This window comes from Schistocerca nitens, chromosome 4, assembly GCF_023898315.1.
Source record: "Schistocerca nitens isolate TAMUIC-IGC-003100 chromosome 4, iqSchNite1.1, whole genome shotgun sequence".
Lineage (NCBI taxonomy): Eukaryota > Metazoa > Arthropoda > Insecta > Orthoptera > Acrididae > Schistocerca > Schistocerca nitens.
This window is the reverse complement of record NC_064617.1, coordinates 401,524,909-401,548,638: the sequence shown is the minus strand read 5'-3', so window position 1 is coordinate 401,548,638 and position 23,730 is coordinate 401,524,909. Positions and strand designations below refer to the sequence as shown.

The following is a 23,730-nucleotide window of genomic DNA, read 5'->3' as shown; positions in this document are numbered from 1 at the left end:
TTTTTGGACAGTTTTATTTCTCTGATCTGTTATCAGTCGGTTTTTTTCATAGTCTAGTGTCTTTCCTGGCATTATAAATAGAACAATGGTTGATCGTTTGGAGTCGGTTGCCACACTGGACAATAGGCTACTCAACATGTGTTATCAACAAATAAGCATACCCTCATATCAGAGGTCCTTTTAAAATATATTGACTTCCACAGACAAGATGGAGAGTACAGTCGATGCCTGATGAAGTCCCAAGGGGAAGAGAACGAAACTACACCCTGCTTGTATGGCTGGGACTACGACACCACGTGGCTGTCCCTTACTGCCGCTTCCCAGGAGGACTGGGTGTGCGATAAGGAACTGTACCCAAATACTGTGTATTCCGTGAGCCTCTTCGTTTCCACCGCCATTGGAGTTATTCTCTTTTACATTGGTGACAGGTGAGTACCTCATAGTAAGATTAAAATTTGCTAACAAATTTCAATAATAATGGTAACTGTTCTCCGTTTATGGAAGATGAAACAGTTAAGTCATTGTAAGTATGCAGACTTTGGTGGTCGTCGTCACTGAAGGTAGAAACTTCTGGGTTGTTAGGTTCCATCGTATATCTTCTACACAGTCGACGTTTCGACCTCTCTGATTCAGGACCTTGTGGTATTCGCGGTTGATTGAAGACTGTCAGAGACCAGTGTCGCGATCTCTTACACAGCAGGAGTTTTCCCTCGCTTATGCCGGAAAAATTGGATTATATTTTAAAATACCTGTTGCTGTTGTTGGTGGGCCATCTTCATTGGCTAGTAAGCGAAGTATTCAAGAGCTAATACTTAAGAAGTAGGGTTACTGACTGAAATTATTGTGACTTATTTTGTTATACCAATGTCATAGAAATGCTTGAGTAACAGAAGAAATATTGAATTTAATTGATGAAAGGAGAAAATATAAAAATGCAGTAAATGAAGCAGGCAAAAAGGAATACAAACGTCTCAAAAATGAAATCGACAGGAAGCGCAAAATGGCTAAGCAGGGATGGCTAGAGGACAAATGTAAGGATGTAGAGGCTTGTCTCACTAGGGGTAAGATAGATACTGACTACAGGAAAATTAAAGAGACCTTTGGAGAGAAGAGAACCACTTGCATGAATATCAAGAGCTCAGTTGGCAATCCAGTTCTAAGCAAAGAAGGGAAGGCAGGAAGGTGGACGGAGTATATAGAGGGTTTATACAAGGGCAAAGTACTTGAGGACAATATTATGGAAATGGAAGAGGATGTAGATGAAGACGAAATGGGAGATAAGATACTGCGTGAAGAGTTTGACAGAGCACTGAAAGACCTGAGTCGAAACAAGGCGCCGGGAGTAGACAACATTCCATTAGAACTACTGATGGCCTTGGGAGAACCAGTCATGACAAAACTCTACCATCTGTTGAGCAAGATGTATGAGACAGGCGAAATACCCTCAGACTTCAAGAAGAATATAATAATTCCAATCCCAAAGAAAGCAGGTGTTGACAGATGTGAAAATTACCGAACTATCAGCTTAATAAGTCACAGCTGCAAAATACTAACGCGAAATCTTTACAGACGAATGGAAAAACTGGTAGAAGCGGACCTCGGGGAAGATCAGTTTGGATTCCGTAGAAATGTTGGAACACGTGAGGCAATACTAACCTTACGACTTATCTTAGAAGAAAGATTAAGAAAACGCAAACCTACGTTTCTAGCATTTGTAGACTTAGAGAAAGCTTTTGACAATGTTAACTGGAATACTCTCTTTCAAATTCTGAAGGTGGCAGGGGTAAAATACAGGGAGCGAAAGGCTATTTACAATTTGTACAGAAACCAGATGGCAGTTGTAAGAGTCGAGGGCCATGAAATGGAAGCAGTGGTTGGGAAAGGAGTGAGACAGGGTTGTAGCCTCTCCCCGATGTTATTCAATCTGTATATTGAGCAAGCAGTAAAGGAAACAAAAGGAAAATTCGGAGTAGGCATTAAAATTCATGGAGAAGAAGTAAAAACTTTGAGGTTCGCCGATGACATTGTAATTCTGTCAGAGACAGCAAAAGACTTGGAAGATCAGTTGAACGGAATGGACAGTGTATTGAAAGGAGGATATAAGATGAACATCCACAAAAGCAAAACGAGGATAATGGAATGTAGTCAAATTAAATCGGGTGATGCTGAGGGAATTAGATTAGGAAATGAGACACTTAAAGTAGTAAAGGAGTTTTGCTATTTAGGGAGTAAAATAACTGATGATGGACGAAGTAGAGAGGATATAAAATGTAGACTGGCAATGGCAAGGAAATCGTTTCTGAACAAGAGAAATTTGTTAACATCGAGTATAGATTTAAGTGTCAGGAAGTCGTTTCTGAAAGTATTTGTATGGAGTGTAGCCATGTATGGAAGTGAAACATGGACGATAACTAGTGTGGATAAGAAGAGAATAGAAGCTTTCGAAATGTGGTGCTACAGAAGAATGCTGAAGATAAGGTGGGTAGATCACGTAACTAATGAGGAGGTATTGAATAGGATTGGGGAGAAGAGAAGTTTGTGGCACAACGTGACTAGAAGAAGGGATCGGTTGGTAGGACATGTTTTGAGGCATCAAGGGATCACGAATTTAGCATTGGAGGGCAGCGTGGAGGGCAAAAATCGTAGAGGGAGACCAAGAGATGAATACACTAAGCAGATTCAGAAGGATGTAGGTTGCAGTAGGTACTGGGAGATGAAGACGCTTGCACAGGATAGAGTAGCATGGAGAGCTGCATCAAACCAGTCTCAGGACTGAAGACCACAACAACAACAACAACCATTGTCATCGGATGTAAATGGATTTTTCCCACACTTATGCCAGACGAAAATTATTGGTTAAAATTCTTCCTGCCGCTACCGGGGGGCCACCGTTATTGGACAGAAGTGGAACGGACAGAGCAAGAGAGGGATACTGTTTACCAAACAATATTATTGTCCTCAGAGATGGCTTCGTGGACGTTGTTTGTATTTCCCGCACACCGCAGCGGCGTATTCAGTTTCTTGATCATGGGTAGTCTAACATCCCTACCACAACAAAGATCAAAATTTAACAATGATTGTGGTGTTGCTCACGCTGCTAAACACTGCATTTTCGGGCAACAACAAAGTTATTATGTGGCAGGTGTCATTAGAGCACAGATAATAAAGTCATTTCATGTAATAATAAATAAACTAGGCACTCATCTTTTCGTGTTTCCCACGCTGGTCTCGTTGTAAAATCATGGCTCAATCGTTGAAAATCTAGGTGGTGATGATTCCAAGCTCGGATGCAAAGAGGTCTAGGTTTTATTCTGCTATATTCAAAAGTTTTATAGATGTGTTTCACAAACCATTCTTGAAGATTAAACCTTTGAAAATTAGCACAATGGTGATGTAAAAAAACAATCAGCACTCCGAATTTAAGTTACACTTCCTTCTTATTGCTGTTGTTGCAATATCACGTTGCACACAAAACATCACTTCACAATACAAAACATACTTGAAAATATCTTCCTCACTATTAAAGTTCACATTTTATAAGCTGACTACAATATGTGTCTTTTCAACATGACATCCAAGACTTGACTTTCTCAAGGTCCGACGTTCTAACAACTAATAATCGCTTACGCGCCCAAAAATCAGAGTTACAAGAATGTCAATGATCATTGTGACAAAAGAAAGAATACACATAAGAATAATATCACTGCAACATAAACATATCGATGTATCAAAGTACCTCTACATTAACGAAATCAAATCTGAATGTTGTCTCAGAAACATGTTAACTACTTTACAGAAACACAGTAGAATATTGCTGGTATCGAGAGGTTCAGGTGAGTTGCCGTAATGGTTATGTAAGTCAAGTACCATTACAGTATCCACGGAGCCTGCAACCTGTAGCTGTCCTATCTATTGAAGTTACATTAGTTCTTAGAAATTTATCCGGCTGCTGTGACCGAGCGGTTCTAGGCGCTTGGTCAGGAACCGCGCTGCTGCTACAGTCGCAGGTTGAAAACCTGCCTCGGTCACAGATTTGTGTGATGTCCTTAGGTTAGTTAGGTTTAAGTACTTCTAAGTCTAGGGGACTGATGACCTCAGATGTTAAGTCCCTAAGTGCTTAGAGCCTGTGGGGCGGCGTGTGGGATAATTGTTAAATGTTCCTATTATTTATTTAATGCTGTTGTTTGCCGTTCTCAACACTGGCTCTCTAACTACAATATTGGCAACCAGAAAGTGATTAGCAAAACGTGAAGCCTGTAATTAGAATTCCTAGTGCCCACTTCACCTGAGAAATACATTTAAAGCTACAGCTTATAGCTCTGAGGAATTAGGAGATTGTCTGGGATTCATAATCAGAAACCATTCTCTCTAAAATGTTCACTATATTCTGAAAGTCACAGACCAAAAAGTATCCACACAATCCAACTACCAGAGCAGTTCAGAGTCTAATGCGCTGATGCAACTATAACAGTTCAAATTAAATGTTTAAGTGAATGCTCGCCATAATTTGATGATAATGTTCATCAAACGCCACACTAATAATGGTAGAATGTCTGTCCTGCGGCGGCACATGAAAATACGACATACGCAAACTAAAGATAGATCATTAACGTCATCCCAAAATTAACACTTCACTCGAAAACGATTTCATGGTTACATGTATCCTGAGTAACTTTTACTGCATCTGAGGCTGTTTATATCAACGATACTGATGGGACGCGACTCCCGGCGCAGGTGGTGCGTTAATCAGCGTCTGGAGAGAACTGGGGCCTTCCTTTTTCTCGCGCAGTGTTCTTTTATATAAAGCCGCGGTGCGGACGGCTAGGGGAACGCCTGATCAAATCTGCTCTCCCGACTAGCCGCTGGGCTAGTAATGCACCACTTTAAGTTATCGAATAAATCATTGCTTCCTTTACTGATGGCCGATGAAGCTTTCAATTTAATTGTGGAATCAGCACACAAGTAAGTAATCATAATAAAAGTCTGACATGGCTAAGTCAAATATTTTGGACGAGAGAATTAATTTAATTACACTACACGCAGTAGACGAGCTCTGAACTTGCTCTTTGGAGATACGCTATAGCTATAGTTTTATAGTTATTCTATTGAAACTTCTCACATTTTTATGATTATAGCGGATCTCCCTTCTACTTAAATTTAAAAATCCTAGCTTTATTTATTCGTCTACTTAATCTATCTTGCTTCCTTAATTTCTAAGACAAAAACCAGAAAATCATGAATTTCAACTAAAATTTTAATTTGTGAAATCCAGAATACTCTTTCTACTAAATTATTATGCAAAAGGAATCTAAATATAAATTTTTTAAGTTTCTAGCTCTTTTCTGTTGCGCCAATGATTTTTACAGAAAACATCCAAATTTCGAAAATGGTTAAAGTTATTGAACTGATATTAAAGTTATTGAACTGATATCCAACACATTATAAGTGTCAGGCAAATCCAACACCTTCCATGAAAACCCTGACATGATAAGCAAATCCAGTAGTATGTCACATAGCTCCGAATAAATCGTTACATTAGATTAACTAAAGTAATACGAGTAACGAGTGAGCAAATGGAATACCACAGACTAACACAAGAATGCCTAAATGCATGTCATACCTTCCCACCGTGAGACAGATGCCGTTCCAAGGGGAGAAACGAGAACAGAAGCCGAGAGCAGAACCGTGTTAAGCTGAAAGGCCCTACGATAAGGGACGGATGGACATCCACGTCGCCAGCTAACTGCTAGGACCACACCACCCGCAAGTTTTAGCGTGAGACTTTTTCGCGTCTCTGTTACGTCAAGACCACCCCCGAGCCAATGTTAAAAGCTAGAGCCCTCCAGAAGAACAGTATAGATCTTACTATAACACAAAGAGGGCTACACCAACCGCAAGTTTTAGCGTGAGACTTTTTCGCGTCTCTGTTACGTTAGGACCACCCCCCAGCCCATGTTAAAAGATAGAGCCCTCCAGAAGAACAGTATAGATCTTACGATAACGCTAAAAGGATCACACCAGCTGCAAGTTTTACCGTGAGACTTTTTCGTGTCTCTGTTACGTTGCACACTTTAAAAAACATTACCCCACCTCGAAAAGTATAACGTTTCTCATTGGATAGACAGAATTTTTGTAGGCGGAGCTTAAGGTTAACATTGAGACCCCGATTGGTCAGATGAAAACACAGCCAGATAGTTTTTTATTAAACCAACTTCGGTAAATTGTAGTAAGGAGAAGTTAGAAGGGAGTTGCTTCCGAGAGGGCGAGCTGGAAGGAGCTGCGCCGGTCGCCGCCCCCTGACGAACACCGACAAGGTAACGAACGCACTCGATGCCGCATTTTTGAGCGCATGAGGCTTCACTTAGAACTGCAGAAGTCTCATCTGTTACATCCCCTTTACGTAATAAATTAAAGCTCATGGTGTTCACATTTGCCACATGAAGTAAAAATCTGAAACGCGATGATTTTGGCTATGGTTCAAATGGCTCTGAGCACTGTGGGACTCAACTGCTGAGGTCATTAGTCCCCTAGAACTTAGAACTACTTAAACCTAACTAACCTAAGGACATCACAAACATCCATGCCCGAGGCAGGATTCGAACCTGCGACCGTAGCGGTCTTGCGGTTCCAGGCTGCAGCGCCTTTAACCGCACGGCCACTTCGGCCGGCCGCGATGATTTTTCTGTTATATAGTTATTGAGAAGCCACATCAGCCACTGTAATTTACGACAAGTTAGATAAGTAATTAAAGATAATTGAGGGTCACTGTAGACGATTTTGATAGTTTTCTCTTTTGTGACACTTAATTTAAACCTAGATTATAGATGTGATATGGCATAGGTCATCCTTCGATCCATTGTAGAACTTGGAAACCCACTCAGGGAATATTCGTTCACATTTTTGTTGAACGCAGTTGGTTTTACCATCCTGTATTAAAAGATTTCCTTTTATCAATAGTGCAATTTATAAACGATGTTTTGTGAGTAGAATAAAATTTCCAATGGTAAACTGAACTGCTTTTTCGACGTTATTTTACCAGCTAACTAAAAATAGGAAAGCTGTGAACCCCTTCCACTAAATTTAGTTAGTATTAAGATTCCTTTACAGGAAGTGCAGTGGAGCTGACGCTGGTATCATTGAGCATTTGGTTATATCATCGCTAGTCTCACTGAACTCTTCTGAATTCTACATGTCATGTGTGGTCTGACGTCTCCTTACCAGCAACAGGTCCCAGGATCAAACTAATCAATTCCCTAAAAAAACACGCTCAGAGCGTCGTTGCGCGATAGTGGTAGGGAGACACGATATAGAACAAACAGACACCACACAGAATGTCTAGAAAATGCCGACCCTGCCAGGATGGTAAAATACCATGATTAAAGGTCGACCACATGCCTAACTAGGTCAGAAAAATATCCTGTTGAAAAATTTTCGTAGTAAAAAAATTTTTTTTTCCTAAAGTTTTAAAGACCCGAAAACAGTAGCTGCAGCGATAGATAGTAAGAAAGTATTCAACAGATAGACATTCTAGCAGAGAAAATAGCATAATTAAGTTATGAATTTTAAAAATTGTTAGAATTAAGTTTTCTCCTCAATGCAAGCGCACAGGTGGCGGATACATCGTTGACAAGTTGGTTCTGACCCAACAAGTAAGTGAATGGATTGTCAGTCTTGGTAGTGTCAAGTCGTGTGTGCAAAAAGTTTATGAAACGCGTGAGATCGTATGAGCGCATGTTGACTCGAAGCAGGGCGCGTGAATTGCTTTTAAAACAGAAAATAAGGGATTCGTAAGGATTAGCAATGGCAGATCGAGACCTTGACCGAATTGAGGTAGAGACCCAGCATGAAAATGGACAGAGAATAGAGGACAGTACAACAGACGATGCAGTATCGCGAGAAATAGGACATATAACGCATCATAACGAGGATAATGTACGTCAAGGCATAGAAAACGTAAGTCAGCATACGACAGAGGAGCAGGAAAGTAGAGAGACAGTCGATGAGGATTCTAAATTGCGTCTTGAATAGGTAGAACCCATAGTACAAGTAATCAGAGCTCCCTCACCACAGAGTACAAGGAATGCGAGCAGAAACGTGTCACAGCACAGTTCAATGCAATCGGTTGCGAACCAACACTTGGGCGAAAACACAGAGCGTAGGACGTCGGAAAAAAAATGCAATAGGACCCACCAATCTGGCAGAATTATTACAACAAATTACGGAAACCATGACAAGGAAAATAAAGACATAGCGAACCAAGTTCAAATTCAGAATGCAGAAACCACGAGACAAATGCGTGAGATTAAAGAACAAAACAAAAAAAATTCAGTTACACCTAAGTCATATCGAAGACAGGGCAAAAGAATCTCGAGAAGTGATAGGAAACTTAATAACAAGTCACAATCAATTGAGAACAGACATTGACAAGGTACAAGCGGACGTACAAACATTGCGTAATGACATTCAGGACGAGATCAAAATATTACGTAAAAACACCCAGGGAGAAGTCAAGAAACTAGAGAAACAGATAAACGAAATTACTAGACAAGCAGCAGGTACAGCGCGTGATGTTGTTGAAAACAGTGTGTTACACAAACGTATCACAAAAGCAGCGCTGAAAAGATATGCTAACCGCATAGTCAAAATAGAGGCGCAAACGAAGCAACAATTTCAGAAATTGCGAACAGAGTTGTTGCAAACCACTAAGAGCGTAGTGAACAGGATCGAACAAGCACAGACGCTGCAACCACATCCGTATCTGTAACAGCACCGGAAAAACAAGCAATTAACGAAGATATTACACATTTGCGATTCCAATCACAGGCGGAAAGTAACATACGTGAAATCAGACAGCCTGCACAGCAACAAACACGTTTCGAAATTCTTGATGAACAAACGTCATCACAAACACATGCGGAACTACAAATGTATGTTTCAAGACAGTTTGGATCGTGCAATGAAGCAGCAAGGTTAGCCAGACAAGATACCCAACCAATACGTGACAATGGGAAGCCAGGTCGCGAAGAGTACAGCGCAATGCATTCAGCTACACGTTCGCAACCGATGGAAGAAAATTATTGCGTACCACTCCAACGATACTACGCAAGGGTAGGCGAAAGTTACAGTGGACAATATCCAAGGGATCTACCACAACCGGAAAGAACGACGGGAGAAATGATCAGAAACAAAAGTGGCGAAGAATCGTGAATTTCGTATGGAACTATGACGAAGTACGACAACGATCATATCTTCACAGTCAGAAAATTTCAACACTTTAGAGAAGGAAACTCATTACATCCACGAACTTTTATTGATCAATTCCGAGTAGGATTACCAGACCACTGGACGCTAGCAAACGAATTAGACTTTATACGTGCACACATGTCAGGAACAGTCGCAGAAACCATGTAGAATGTTGAAGCGACATGCCGATCGTACGAAGATTTCAGAGAGAAGTTTCTCTCACGATATTGGTCCAGCGAAGCACAGAACAGAGTGAAGTACGAATTATTACAGAACCCATATTTTGAAAATTCAGGAGAGAAGAGTCCCGTGAAATTTTTCGAATTAATGGCAAAGAAAAATCAATGCTTAGATGTACCATACAGTGACGGAGAGTTGATTAAATTATGCGCGATGAAGCTACCATTGAAATACCAGCAAACATTAGTAGGTCGCGGAGGCAATGACGTCGAACCATTTAAAGGTATTCTAAGGGAACTAGAGTTCATATTTTTGGAAGATAACGCAAGAAAAAGACGAAGCGCACGTGAAAACGAAAGCAAAAAGCAGTGGAATCCACAAGACACAGTACGAAGAAACTATAATTACGAACCATGTGATGACTTCGCACCAAGAAACGACAATAGATTTCAACAAAGAACCGGTTATTGGTTTAGAAGAGAAATGGCAATAACTATAATTCACCCAGGAACGGCAACAATTATTACAGAGGGAATAACGACAACCGGAACGGGTTCTGGAGAACCAATAGACCGACAAATTATCAACAAAGAAACCACTATCAACAAGCTGAATAAGAAAAGAGAATACACATAGAAGAGGTGGAGGTAAGACCACCAAACCCCGATAAACGTTCGAATTGACAGCTAAGCGCCCATGCCAAAGAGAATGACGCACCGACCCGGGACAATTGCAGCACCTTGAACAGAGAAGTAAATACCTTATCACGAGAAGAGAAGAAGGAAGAAACAAATCCGCCGGGACCAGATGAAAACGAAGACAAGAAAATAACAATATCGTGTTGGGACTAAATTAATTGGGAGAATACTGATGAGGAAGATGAATTACCAGAGGCATGCACAACGAATGTATGAGGAAAGGACGAAGTAATGAGTATTGCAGAGCTATTTGAGATGGAAACCAGGGAAAGCGAATTCAATGAGGATAATGCGCAATCGACAGAAGTTGAAAATAAGTTACGAGTGGGCACACAACCCAACATATATAATGGAGGAAGTTATGAAGCGATAATTAGAGCATTTAGATGCGATTATGAGGTAGTAGCGATGAAGAAGTAGAAGATAGACGAGGATGAGGAAAAAGTAGAGGATGTTGAAGAAAGCGTAAATGAAGGAAGAAATAGAGAAGAGGAAATAAAAGAGAGGGAAGTAGCAGTCGAAGCTTATCCTACAGAAAGTTAGAATTCACAAGGGAAATTCCTAAAAAGACTAATGTATGATTCACTGCAGGATTCGTTGATGCAAGAAGAAGAAGAACAGAACCAACCCTTTCAAATTCAACCAATTGTGAAGGCCATGGTAAAGCATATCCCAGTCAATATTGTAATTGATAGCGGAAGTGAACTGACTGCGATCTCAGAAATTTATTCATGCAGTGTAATGCCAATGAGGAATTGCCAGTTCTGAAAACACGTAAGAGATCCTATTACAAACAATGCTGCGGAAGTTACGAGACAACCAAGGTTAACTCTTTCGTGCCAAGGTCAAAAGATCGAAGCCAACTTCGTGATTATACCTAAACTAACTGTATATTTGATTATAGGTGCAGATTTTTTAAATGAGAGACGAGTGGTAATAGATGTGGGGAAAGGTAGCGTAACATTCGGGAATGTCACACTTCTCTTTGAGCAAAAGCTAAAATTAGAAGAAATACCGGTTATAAACAAACAATTAAGAATGACGCGAGATAAAGAGGATGAAGAATTAGAACGGTATGCACAAAAGGGGGAATCGCCTCAACTCATATTAGAAGTCCATAAAGAAATCGACAAAAAATTGCAACAAGTTCAAGGTATTTCGGAACACAGTAAAAGAGAATTAGAGGGTATTTTACGAGATAAAGCAGAGGTATTTCTACCTAAGACTGGCAGTATTAAACACTTTCAGTATAAGTTTGAAGATTAATTTTATTACTGGTAAATAATAAGCACAATATTTCAAGATTATGTTGCAGAAAAGATCGTCAGGAGAAAGAAGAATGAAGAGAGAGGAAGGTGGGAAAAAGAAAGTAGTTTCAATAATGACGCCAATAGTACCATAAATTAAGGTGAACGGATAAAGCGTAGATAGTCTAACAGCATGAAATACTAAAATGTTATACACCACGACACTACACAAAAATAAAAAACGAATTTGAGGATTTTTGTAGAAGTTAAGATTCAAAATACCTTAGAATTGTAACGTGGAAAGGGCACCGAAATTTGTAAAGCTTTTAAAAAGGCGCAAAATAATGTAGGTACTAGACATATGTTAGTTGACTATAAGTAAAACTTTTTGTAAGAACCATTGTAAAAACTCCAGCAAGGACCAGATGCAACGACCCACAAGTTGCAATGCGAGAAGTATCAAGAAAGAAAAGGACATAACTAGCAAGACACGATTCCTACAAGGCAAAAGTGTCGAGAGAAGGGAAAGGACAGCGAGACCAACAGAAGGCCCTTGTAACTGAAGTGGGCAATAAATTTGACCGCTAGGCGGAATCCTACCGAAACGAACACAGAGCCGCACAGTGACGGAGCCCTGCATAGACGGGACGCCGAACGCCAAACGCCGGAAAGGTCTCCGAGTGCCCCCACTCAGCGGTGCAAGCAAAAAAAACGGCCCGACGAAAAGACCGCTTGGGCAAGCCACCACTGGCAAAAAATATGTATAAGAGTCACACTACCGCTATTAAACAGCACGCTGATGCACGAAACTGAAGAAAACGTCCACAAAGTAAAAATGACATGCCCATACAATTTATTAAACTGTTACTAAGAGGAGAACTTCAAAGCGACTAGTTATCAATAAATATTTCCATATCCTGCCCAGAGAAGAACCAAGAATCAAGTAGGAAGCAGAGAAAAAGCAGGAAGAACAGAAGTTAAAGATTCGCAAGATTGAGACCAAGAAAGAAGATGGGTGAAGAATAGACGACATACCTTCCAAAATCCCTATCCTATTGTAAACTAGTCGTCTGCGAAGTATTACAACGAAAAACGACCGCTTTCAGAAACACATAACGATGACTTTCACGCATACAAAGCCAGTAAACCACGAGATTCTGCACTCACAGCTCCATTCCATTATGAGACCTCCACAACAACAACACACACTTGCAAAGCCAACAAGGAACGACGAACAAAGCTGTACATCAAATACTTGTCCACATCCATCTGGCTCAAGTCCATCACCTTCGTGCAAAAACATTCGCCAACCTCATGCTTAAACATTCATAGGATTGTGTGAATGTGTGAAATCAAATTATGTGATGTAGGAATTGTGCAAAAGAAATGTGTGAAAAACTAAATAAGTAAAGCGCACCAGACAGCTAATAAACTACAAAATAACAGTCATTGACTATGGACTTAAATAAAAAATAGACTATTGATAAAAATAAGTAATTAGTTCTGAAATGGACAGTATATAAAGAACATAAGTAAGGCATAATAAACATTAAAACTATATGCCACTTATTTTCTCCTCATAAAAATAAAAGAATAACTATATTTTACTTATTTTCTCCTTATAAAAACAAAGAATAAAAAAATTATCTTGTTGGACGTTTTCCCTTTTTTTAACATTTGTACCATTTGTTAGGATAATATCTCAATACTTGTGTATGTATATTTCTTTGTCAAAGCAATTCTTGGAAATAATTCTTATTTGTTAGTGTAACAATGTTGGAATGAATGTCTAGAAACAAAAACATTTTACTTGTACATGATATTTAGAAAATGTGTTAGGAATAGATTTTACTTAATTACTACATTTAAAAAAAATATTTCTAAGAAAATCGATGTGAAAGACTCCTCACTTTCGATAACGAATTTCTTAAAAAACAAACTTCACGCTTAATTAAAGAAAGAAAATAATTAAAAATTAATAATAGCATAAAAATATTCTTCTCTTGTCATTTTTAATTATAATGTGGAAGAATATAAAAATATTAATTAGTAATACAAACTAGCATAGAACAGAATAAAGTGGCTGAGCAGTAGGCAACAAAATTTAGATAATTTTTGACTGACTTAGACAACGATTCAATCATTGCCTAACTTCAGTGCAAAAATTAAGTTCGAAGGCTGGTGATATGTAAGGTGTCAGGCAAATCCAACACCTTCCATGAAAACCCTGACATGATAAGCAAATCCAGTAGTATGTCACATAGCTCCGAATAAATCGTGACATTAAATTAACCAAAGTAATACGAGTAACGAGTGAGCAAATGGAATACCACAGACTAACACAAGAATGCCTAAATGCATGTCATACCTTTCCACCATGAGACAGACGCAGTTCCGAGGGGAGAAATGAGAACAGAAGCCGAGAGCAGAACCAGGTTAAGCTGGAAGGCCCTACGATAAGGGACGGATGGACACTCATGTCGCCAGCTAACTGCTAGGACCACACCACCCGCAACTTTTAGCGTGAGACTTTTTCGCGTCTCTGTTACGTCAAGACCACCCCCGAGCCAATGTTAAAAGCTAGAGCCCTCCAGAAGAACAGTATAGATCTTACGATAACGCTAAAAGGACCACACCAGCTGCAAGTTTTACCGTGAGACTTTTTCACATCTCTGTTACGTTGCAAACTTTGAAAAACATTGCCCCACCACGAAAAGTATAACGTTTCTCATTGGATAGACAGAATTTTTGTAGGCGGAGCTTAAAGTTAACATTGAGACCCTGATTGGTCAGATGAAAACACAGCCAGATAGTTTTATTTTAAACCGATTTTGGTAAATTGTAGTAAGGAGAAGTTAGAAGGGAGTTGCTTCCGAGAGGGCGAGATGGACGGAGCTGCGCTGGCCGCCACCCCCTGACGAACACTGACAAGGTAATGAACGCACTCGGTGCCGCATTTTTGAGCACATATGGCTTCACTCAGAACTGCAGAAGTCTCATCTGTTACATGCCCTTTACGTAATACTAGTGTTGATCGTCAATTAAAGCTCATGGTGTTCACATTTGCCACTTGAAGTAAAAATCTGAAACGCGATAATTTTTCTGTTATATAGTTATTGAGAAGCCACATCAGCCACTGTAATTTACGACAAGTTACATACGTAATTAAAGATAATTGAGGGTCACTGTAGACCATTTTGATAGTTTTCTCTTTTGTAAAACTTAATTTAATCCTATATTATGATGTGATATGGCATAGGGGTAAGATAGATACTGCCTACAGGAAAAGTAAAGAGACCTTTGGAGAGAAGAGAACCACTTGTATGAATATCAAGAGCTCAGATGGCAACCCAGTTCTAAGCAAAGAAGGGAAGGCAGAAAGGTGGAAGGAGTATACAGAGGGTTTATACAAGGGCGATGTACTTGAGGACAGTATTATGGAAATGGAAGAGGATGTAGATGAAGATGAAATGGGAGATAAGATACTGCGTGAAGAGTTTGACAGAACACTGAAAGACCTGAGTCGAAACAAGGCCCCGGGAGTAGACAACATTCCATTAGAACTACTGATTTACAGACGAATGGAAAAACTGGTAGAAGCCGACCTCGGCGAAGATCAGTTTGGATTCCGTAGAAATGTTGGAACACATGAGGCAATACTAACCTTACGACTTATCTTAGAAGAAAGATTAAGAAAACGCAAACCTACGTTTCTAGCATTTGTAGACTTAGAGAAACCTTTTGACAACGTTAACTGGAATACTCTCTTTCAAATTCTGAAGGTGGCAGGGGTAAAATACAGGGAGCGAAAGGCTATTTACAATTTGTACAGAAACCAGATGGCAGTTATAAGAGTCGAGGGGCACGAAAGGGAAGCAGTGGTTGGGAAAGGAGTGAGACAGGGTTGTAGCCTATCCACGATGTTATTCAATCTGTATATTGAGCAAGCAGTAAATGAAACAAAAGAAAAATTCGGAGTAGGTATTAAAAGTCATGGAGAAGAAGTAAAAACTTTGAGGTTCGCCAATGACATTCTAATTCTGTCAGAGACAGCAAAGGACTTGGAAGAGCAGTTGAACGGAATGGACAGTGTCTTGAAAGGAGGATATAAGATGAACATCAACAAAAGCAAAACGAGGATAATGGAATGTAGTCAAATTAAATCGGGTGATGCTGAGGGGATTAGATTAGGAAATGAGACACTTAAAGTAGTAAAGGAGTTTTGCTATTTAGGGGGTAAAATAACTGATGATGGTCGAAGTAGAGAGGATATAAAATGTAGACTGGCAATGGCAAGGAAATCGTTTCTGAACAAGAGAAATTTGTTAACATCGAGTATAGATTTAAGTGTCAGGAAGTCGTTTCTGAAAGTATTTGTATGTAGTGTAGCCATGTATGGAAGTGAAACATGGACGATAACCAGTTTGGACAAGAAGAGAATAGAAGCTTTCGAAATGTGGTGCTACAGAAGAATGCTGAAGATAAGGTGGGTAGATCACGTAACTAATGAGGAGGTATTGAATAGGATTGGGGAGAAGAGAAGTTTGTGGCACAACGTGACTAGAAGAAGGGATCGGTTGGTAGGACATGTTTTGAGGCATCAAGGGATCACAAATTTAGCATTGGAGGGCAGCGTGGAGGGTAAAAATCGTAGAGGGAGACCAACAGATCAATACACTAAGCGGATTCAGAAGGATGTAGGTTGCAGTAGGTACTGGGAGATGAAGAAGCTTGCACAGGATAGAGTAGCATGGAGAGCTGCATCAAGCCAATCTCAGGACTGAAGACCACAACAACAACAATGGCATAGGTCATCCTTCGATCCATTGTAGAACTTGGAAACCCACTCAGGGAATATTCGTTCACATTGTTGTTGAACGCAGTTGGTTTTTACCATCCTGTATTAAAACATTTCCTTTTATCAATAGTGCAATTTATAAACGATGTTTTGTGAGTAGAATAAAATTTCCAATGGTAAACTGAACTGCTTTTTCGTCGTTATTTTACCAGCTAAATAAAAATAGGAAAGCCTTGAACCCCTTCCACTAAATTTAGTTAGTATTAAGATTCCTTTACAGGGAGTGCAGTGGAGCTGATGCTGAAATCATTAAGCATTTGGTTATATCATCGCTAGTCTCACTGAACTCTTCTGAATTCTACATGTCATGTGTGGTCTCACGTCTCCTTACCAGCAACAGGTCCCAGGTTCAAACTAGTCAATTCCCTAAAAAACACGCTCAGAGGGTCGTTGCGCGAAAGTGGTAGGGAGACACGATATAGAACAAACAGACACCACACAGAAGGTTTAGAACATATTGATTCTATATTACTCCTGACATGCTAGAAACGTTTCAGGTTATTTAATTCGTTTTAAAGTATTGTGCAATATTTATGACGTCAGAGCTAGTTACAGCGGACTAGGCTGGCACACAATGGAAAGACTGATGTGAATTTTATAAGGAGTGAGTATGCTGCTTTCCTACATCACCCTCTACTTAATTTTTTTGAATGTAAATGGAAAAAAATTAATTACAGAAAGGGAAGCTAGAGTACAGCTTAACTCAGTATGAAAATTAAAATTGAAATGTAAACATATAGAAATATTAAAAGAAAACTTATTACCTACTTCAATTATTTAAATTGCTGACATGTTTACTGCCTCTTGAGCAACATTATCACTCAAAATTTAAGAAAAATCAATTAAACACTTTGGCATACATATTGCCTTAGACAGACAAACACATAAAATATGTAAAATCATGAAAATCTTAAATCCATTAAATTGTCTGTAAATATTTTTATATACACAAATTCAAAGAAAATAACACAGTTATTCATGATACATAAACGGATAATTATATCTTAGCAGTCTTTTCTAAACCTGAAAGAAAATTTCACAAATCATAACAATGTCATTTTTACACACGTGGTTGTAGCCGCTTTGGCTGGCGTTCTACACTTCCATTCACAAGGGCAGAGGAGGGGAAGTTGCTATGGTGTGCATCCTTCACGTTCACTCTAAATTACATGGGGAAAGGGAGGGGTCACTGTGAGTTGTGTCCAAGTCACTCCACGCTTTCACGCAGCTACCGGGCTGCCATTATCTGGTTTGTCCTGTAGAACAAACAAAAAGAGTGCCTCAGACTCTGTTCACTTAATATCTATGGGTGGGTCACAATGAAATGGGGATATATACTTTTTATCTTTCAATATGTTACTGGAACAAAGTTAACAGAACTTTTTCAATTTTACTCTCGCGGTTACTTAACTGTCATAAAATCGGTAAACAAATGGCTCAAAACGCCGTTAGTCACGTACTAGAGAAAATTTATGCTCAAGGCATACAATCATAAATCCTATTTAATATCAATTTATTATTTCTGGGCTGGAACACTGAACTAATGCTCGGTACATTCCTGACAAATCTGTATTTTATTTACTTAACTGACTCATCTTCGATTACCTTATTCTTAGAGATATATTTGATTAGCAGTTGTCTTCGCAGCCTCTTTGTACATGTGAGTAACTTGTGGTAATAGTACAGTTCTGAGTGTTCAAAACACACTACGTTTAGTTGACTACTAAATCGACTTATTGGTCCTCTGCTGCTGTGTCAGTTCCACATCTGCAGTTATGTACTTACTTCATCGAAGTGTATTTATGCTGAGCTATAAATAATGTTTCACGTCTGCCATTATGTTACTCAGTTATGTTGCTAGTGTATGTGCTTATTTAACACTCACTCTGTTAACATTTAACGCATAGGATAGCACATTTATTTCATATCTATAGTGTATTGCAGCTGATCGGTTTGCTCACGTTGCAATCCATTTCCACTTGATTGGATGTTGAAACCACAGGTAGTCTCTCTCGAACTACCACTAAAGTGCGTTAAGTAATTATGGCCGAGCGTAATGCTAAATTCCTTAAACCTATAGGAGGTCATGAGCTGCTCTGTCTCATCTAACGTAAGGGTACCTACGGTCGCATTCACGCCTCCAACTCATAACCTCAATACGTGTAGGTGTGTCCTGTCACACACTACACCAAATAACGGCCAGCTCCAACCTTATAAATATTTCAAGGACGTGTCCTTCACGTCTGAACCACAAACACTGCTTAATTCTATTACACTGCCATTCCTTGCTACACAAGGTGAGTTCATTCTTACAACTTATCTGCATATTTTTCATAACACTAAGCAATCTCTTTTACTATTAATTAGTTAGCTCTACAGTATACAATAGGTTTCACTGCCACTTCAGATCCTGCTTGTACACGAATTCGTATATCTTTTTAAATTACTATTGTGGGACCATTTCCAAGAAAACAACAACTTTGTACTTATAATATTACCATGGTTCTATACATACTTGTTACTCAAATACCTTTGTATCTTAATTACATCATACTTCTCTATTGTTTATGTCACTGTTAGGTTTGTCACATTAGGTATTCTCTTCACTAATCGGTGGATAGAATGGTTACAGAACTCATGGCTTGATAACCATGACGGAAAGTTTTTGTATTGCAAAGAAGAAGTCAAAAATTTGGTAGATAGGTAAGATGAAGAATGAGTGAGACCTGAAAAGGAAAGAAGATCTCACACAGCTGGGACTGCACAGCTGCCACACTGTGTAGAGGTTACAGAACAATCTCCTCCCTACAGAATTCATTAGTTTATTATTGGCTTGATAACCATAACGGAAAATTTAATGTGTTGAAAAGGAGAGGTCGAAATTTTAGGTGGATAGAAAAGAGAGAGTGAAATCTGAAATGGGAAAGAAGATCTCACACAGCTGGGACTGCACAGCTGCCACACTGTGTAGAGGTTACAGAACAACCTCCTCCCCACAGAATTCATTCACTACCTATGAACTTTTTTAGGTCGATCACGTTCCTGCGACCGAATAGCTTTTTACTCTTAGGGTACTCTAGCCTATATGCATTGGCATGTGGTTTTCCTATGATCCTGAAAGGTCCTTGGTATACGAACATGAATTTCTTTGTTTCTGCATTTATTTTCTTTGATTTTTCCTTGGTTTTGACAAGGACTAACTGACCTATTTCAAAACTGGTGGGTACAGCTTTTGCGTCATGACGCTTCTTTCTTTCTAATGTTCTTTTCCTTATATTTGCCGTAGCCCTTAACTTCTTTTCGTCTGTGGATATTTGAGTTAGAATAGGGAATTATACCATATCTGCAACCACATTGTGCGGTTCTTGGTCAAACATCAATTCGCAAGGCGCAAAACCAGTTGCATCATGCCTTAAGTTGTTAATTACATTCTCAAAATACTTCATGTGCTCTAACCAACTTGAGTGTTTCCGAGCACAATAAGAACTACAGAGCCTATTCAATTCTCTCATATTTCCTTGGGGAAAATACTCAGATATCTTCAGATGTTTCACTCTGGCCTTATCCAGACATTCTTTAAATGTATCAGAAGTAAATTGAGGCCCATTGTCTGACAGTAAACTCTTCGGAACGCCAACGTTCATGAAGAAATCTTTTTCCAACTTTTATACCAACATTTTTGCATTTGCTCTTTTAATTGGGTATAGCTTAACATATTTACTAAATCCATCAACAACAACAAAAACATGGATGCACCCACCTCTCGAAGCAGGAAGAGGGCCAAACTAATCACAATCCAGTAATTCTAGGGTTTCAGTTGGCTCTACTGAATGCATATCCTCTTGTATTCTGGTGTTAGCAGCACGAACTTTCTGGCACACTACACAAGATGCTAGACGCTTGGCAACACGGCGGTACATGTTGTCAAACACAAATTTCTCTTTTAATTTTGCAACGCACTTCTTTGCACCATAGTGCCCATACCTCAGGTGTACATAGTCGATTAGTAAGTCTACATATTGTGAGGGAAAGCACAGCTTCCACTCAGAAACACCTACCTTTTTCCCCCTAAACAGAATACCTTTATGCAGACAATAGTATTGCGAAACCTTAGGATAGTTCCCATCTCTCAAATAGCTCTTTATTAATTTCAGCTGGTCATCTGCATTCTGCTCACATCTCAAGTTCTTAATCATCCTCTTTAATGCACTTTCTTCCTTTACTTCGTGCAACGCAAACATTCGTACTTCACTTAGGTCTGTTACTGTAATTCGCGCGTCATCACAGAGCTCCGCACTTATAGATATCCCATCAGCTACCAAATTATCTTTCCCTTGAATATATCTAACCTCAAGGTCAAACTGCTGGAGATACAATGACCATCTTACCAAACGAGCATTTCTCAACTTACAGGTCTTTAAAAAGGTCAACGCCTTATGGTCACTGTAAACAATTATCTTGTGACCTAATAGATACTGCTCAAATTTCTGTACCCCAAATACAATTGCCAATGCTTCCAGTTCTGAGATGCCATAATTTCTCTCTGCTGCCTGTAAAGATCGACTTGCGAAAGCTATAGTCTTGTGCACTTGTTAATCGTTTTCTATTTCTACTTGGAATATCTCCACAGCTATACCATAGCCACTAGCATCAACAGACATACAGAATGGTTTTTCAAAATCAGGATGATGTAAAATAGGACTATTAATTAAAGATTGTTTAAGCAGCTCGAACGCCTATTGGCATTCTGCTGTCCAAACACAAGGGGTATTCTTTTTCAGCAGGAGGTGAAGACAGGGAGCATTAAAAGCCTGACCACTAACAAAACGCCTATAGAAGTCGAAAACACCGAACATCGATCTCAACTGCTTCTTGTTTCTGGGAGCCTCAAATATTTCAATGACTGCTAGCTTGCCTGGGTCAGGCAGAATACCTTTTCCACTTATCATATATCCCAAGAAACCTATTTCCTCTTTAACGCACTCTGTCTTTTCAATCTCTAGTTTCATGCCACCTCTCTCAATAGCCTCTAACACTTCCTCTAATAAAACTATGTGTTCTTCCCAGGTAGGAGTTGCTATTAACAGATCATCTTCGTAGACTGTGATTTTATTAATTAAGGCTGGTCCTAAAACATGGCACATCACACGTACGAAGGCACAAACAGAGATACTAAGTCAGAAAGGTACCACACGGTATTGGTAACAAACTCCTTCGTACAAGAAAGCTGTGTACTTCCTTGAACTTTCCGCCAGTGGCAAATTCCAATATCCACACGTGATGTCCATAGAAGTTAAGAATTTTACTCCCCGGAACTTTTGCAATAACTCGTCCATGTTCTGCGGTCTATCACTTTCCCTAACCACTATTTCATTCAACCAACGAGAGTCCAAGACCAATCTGACACTCCCGTCTCTTTTTGGTACAACAGCAAGAGGATTATTGTACTCACTGACCGCTTTTTCAATCACACCCCACTCTAGCATTCTCTGTATCTCCTTTCGAACCGCCTCCTTCCTAGCTACATGTATTTGGTATGGCTTCCTGAAAAACACTTGGCCAGGTTTCACCTTTAATTGACATTCATAACCTTTGACCGCACCAAGTCGAATTGAAAATACCTTATGATGCCTTTTTAAAACCTGTCTCAGTTCTTCCTTCCGATTAGCTGAAATTTTATCGATTTCCTGCAATTTAGCTTCTATCCGAAATAATTGCTTCTTCTTCTGTGTTTAGCTTAATTTTACTAAGATTAACACCTTCGTCCCAATATCTACTATTTTTCAGAACTCGTATAGGCAGCTCCAAGTTTCATCATTAGTTACTACATGTTTATCAATAAAAGGTTCCGTAATTACTCCGGTTATCGGCAAGACCATTTTTAACCGGCTTCTTTCAAAGTCAAAAACACTCTGATATTTTGACAAGAAATCTATACCAATTAAAACCTCAATACTGAGATTATTTACAATTAAGCATGGATGATCAATTAAATTACCATTAATGTTAAAGGGCAGTAAAGCTTCTTGTTTTACCGTTTTTGACACCTTGCCAGTAGCACCAATTATTCTTAGTCCTGTTACCCTCATTACGGTAAGCATGTCTTTACTAGGTAATGCATCAAAGAAGGACTGAGATATCGCACTCACCTCACTTCCACTGTCTAAGAGACAACGTACATTGATACCAAATATATTCACTGTTATTATAGGGTTGCTTATTCTAGGTTGTACAGGTGGTTCCTCAAACTCATCCAATAGTTCCTTTTGGATTTGTCTCCAACTAAAGTGACACCTGTCTTCATTACATTTAGGTCAAAGTGTGTAGGGGTTTCCTGAATTACATTTTCAGCTGCCTTTTCCAGTCGGTCTATTAATTTTAAATCGAAACACCGCACGACTTCATTACATTTAGTTTGCTGAACATGACCCAAATTACTGTAGTCTGAGCGATTCTGCGCCTCCAGACCGGGCATAACACTAGTTACAGCTAAACCACTTTCACTATTATCATCGGGTTCCTTCTCAAGTGACAACTGGTCACAGCTACTGGGTTCATCGACCCACAACAGGCTATCCTCTACATTCTCACTTACCTCCTGTCCTAAATCTATTAGTACAGTATCGACATCCTGCACAGGCACTTTAGATAATAGCACATCATCCTTATCGTAAATATAAGCATGAATTTCTTCTGCTTCTTCACCTGACAATTCAGTATTTTATAGCTCTTCCCTACCGTTACACTGCTGCGCCTTCTCTTTCTCTTCCCACTTAGAAAGCGTCTCTATTATCTATTAAATACTACGAGTGATCTAATATTTCTTCTGTATCCTTAGATGCTACCGACCCCTCATCCACATGTTCAGTCTGAGTATTCTGATCTGTCTTACAAATTACTGTAATTACTGGCTTAGGAAAAGTAACCGCCTGGTGAGCGCCAGTGTCCTCATAGACGGGAACTAGTTTTCCTGCCTCGGCCTACTACTGTTTCCTTTATTTCCATTGTAGTTAACTGACACAGCATTGCTTTCCGCACAGTTGTTTACCTGCATAATTTTGTTCGGAACAAAATTACTATCATTTGAATGCCGTTGTTTGTTCTGATAATTATTTCTCCAATTCCTACCTCTCTTAGGATGGCGAACACCTACTGTTCTGATGTTTACATTGCCATTCTGCTCGTTCTTAAAATTACTACCAGTGTTATTACCATTTCTGTTATTACGTGCTTGCTCCTCATTGGCAGCAACACGCTCTACACGTTCCAAATACTCAATGAAACGATCAAGATTGTCTCTAGGGGCAGATATAATTCTATTTGCCAATACCACGGCAGTTTGGCTTCAAGACCTAGTATTATCATTTCAGGTTTCAGCTTTTCCGCCAAATGTGACAAACGTGAAATCCATGACCTAGCAAACTCTTTATTTGATTAATTGCCTGCATTGAAGCATTTTCCACTCCAAAATTCCCTCAGCACTTCATTTTGCTTATTGCTAGAC

The 23,730-nt window shown here is 39.4% G+C and overlaps 1 protein-coding gene across 1 annotated transcript in view; it reads left to right on the top strand.

The window, feature by feature from the left end:
- The first annotated feature begins 207 nt into the window (after nt 1–207).
- LOC126252850 (carcinine transporter-like) overlaps nt 208–23,730 on the top strand; it is a 123,075-nt gene continuing 99,552 nt past the window's right edge. Inside the window, exon 1 of the mRNA XM_049953801.1 lies at nt 208–428. Coding sequence (XP_049809758.1) covers nt 232–428 — 197 coding nt within the window. The 5' untranslated portion in view covers nt 208–231. The remainder of the gene's footprint in view (nt 429–23,730) is intronic.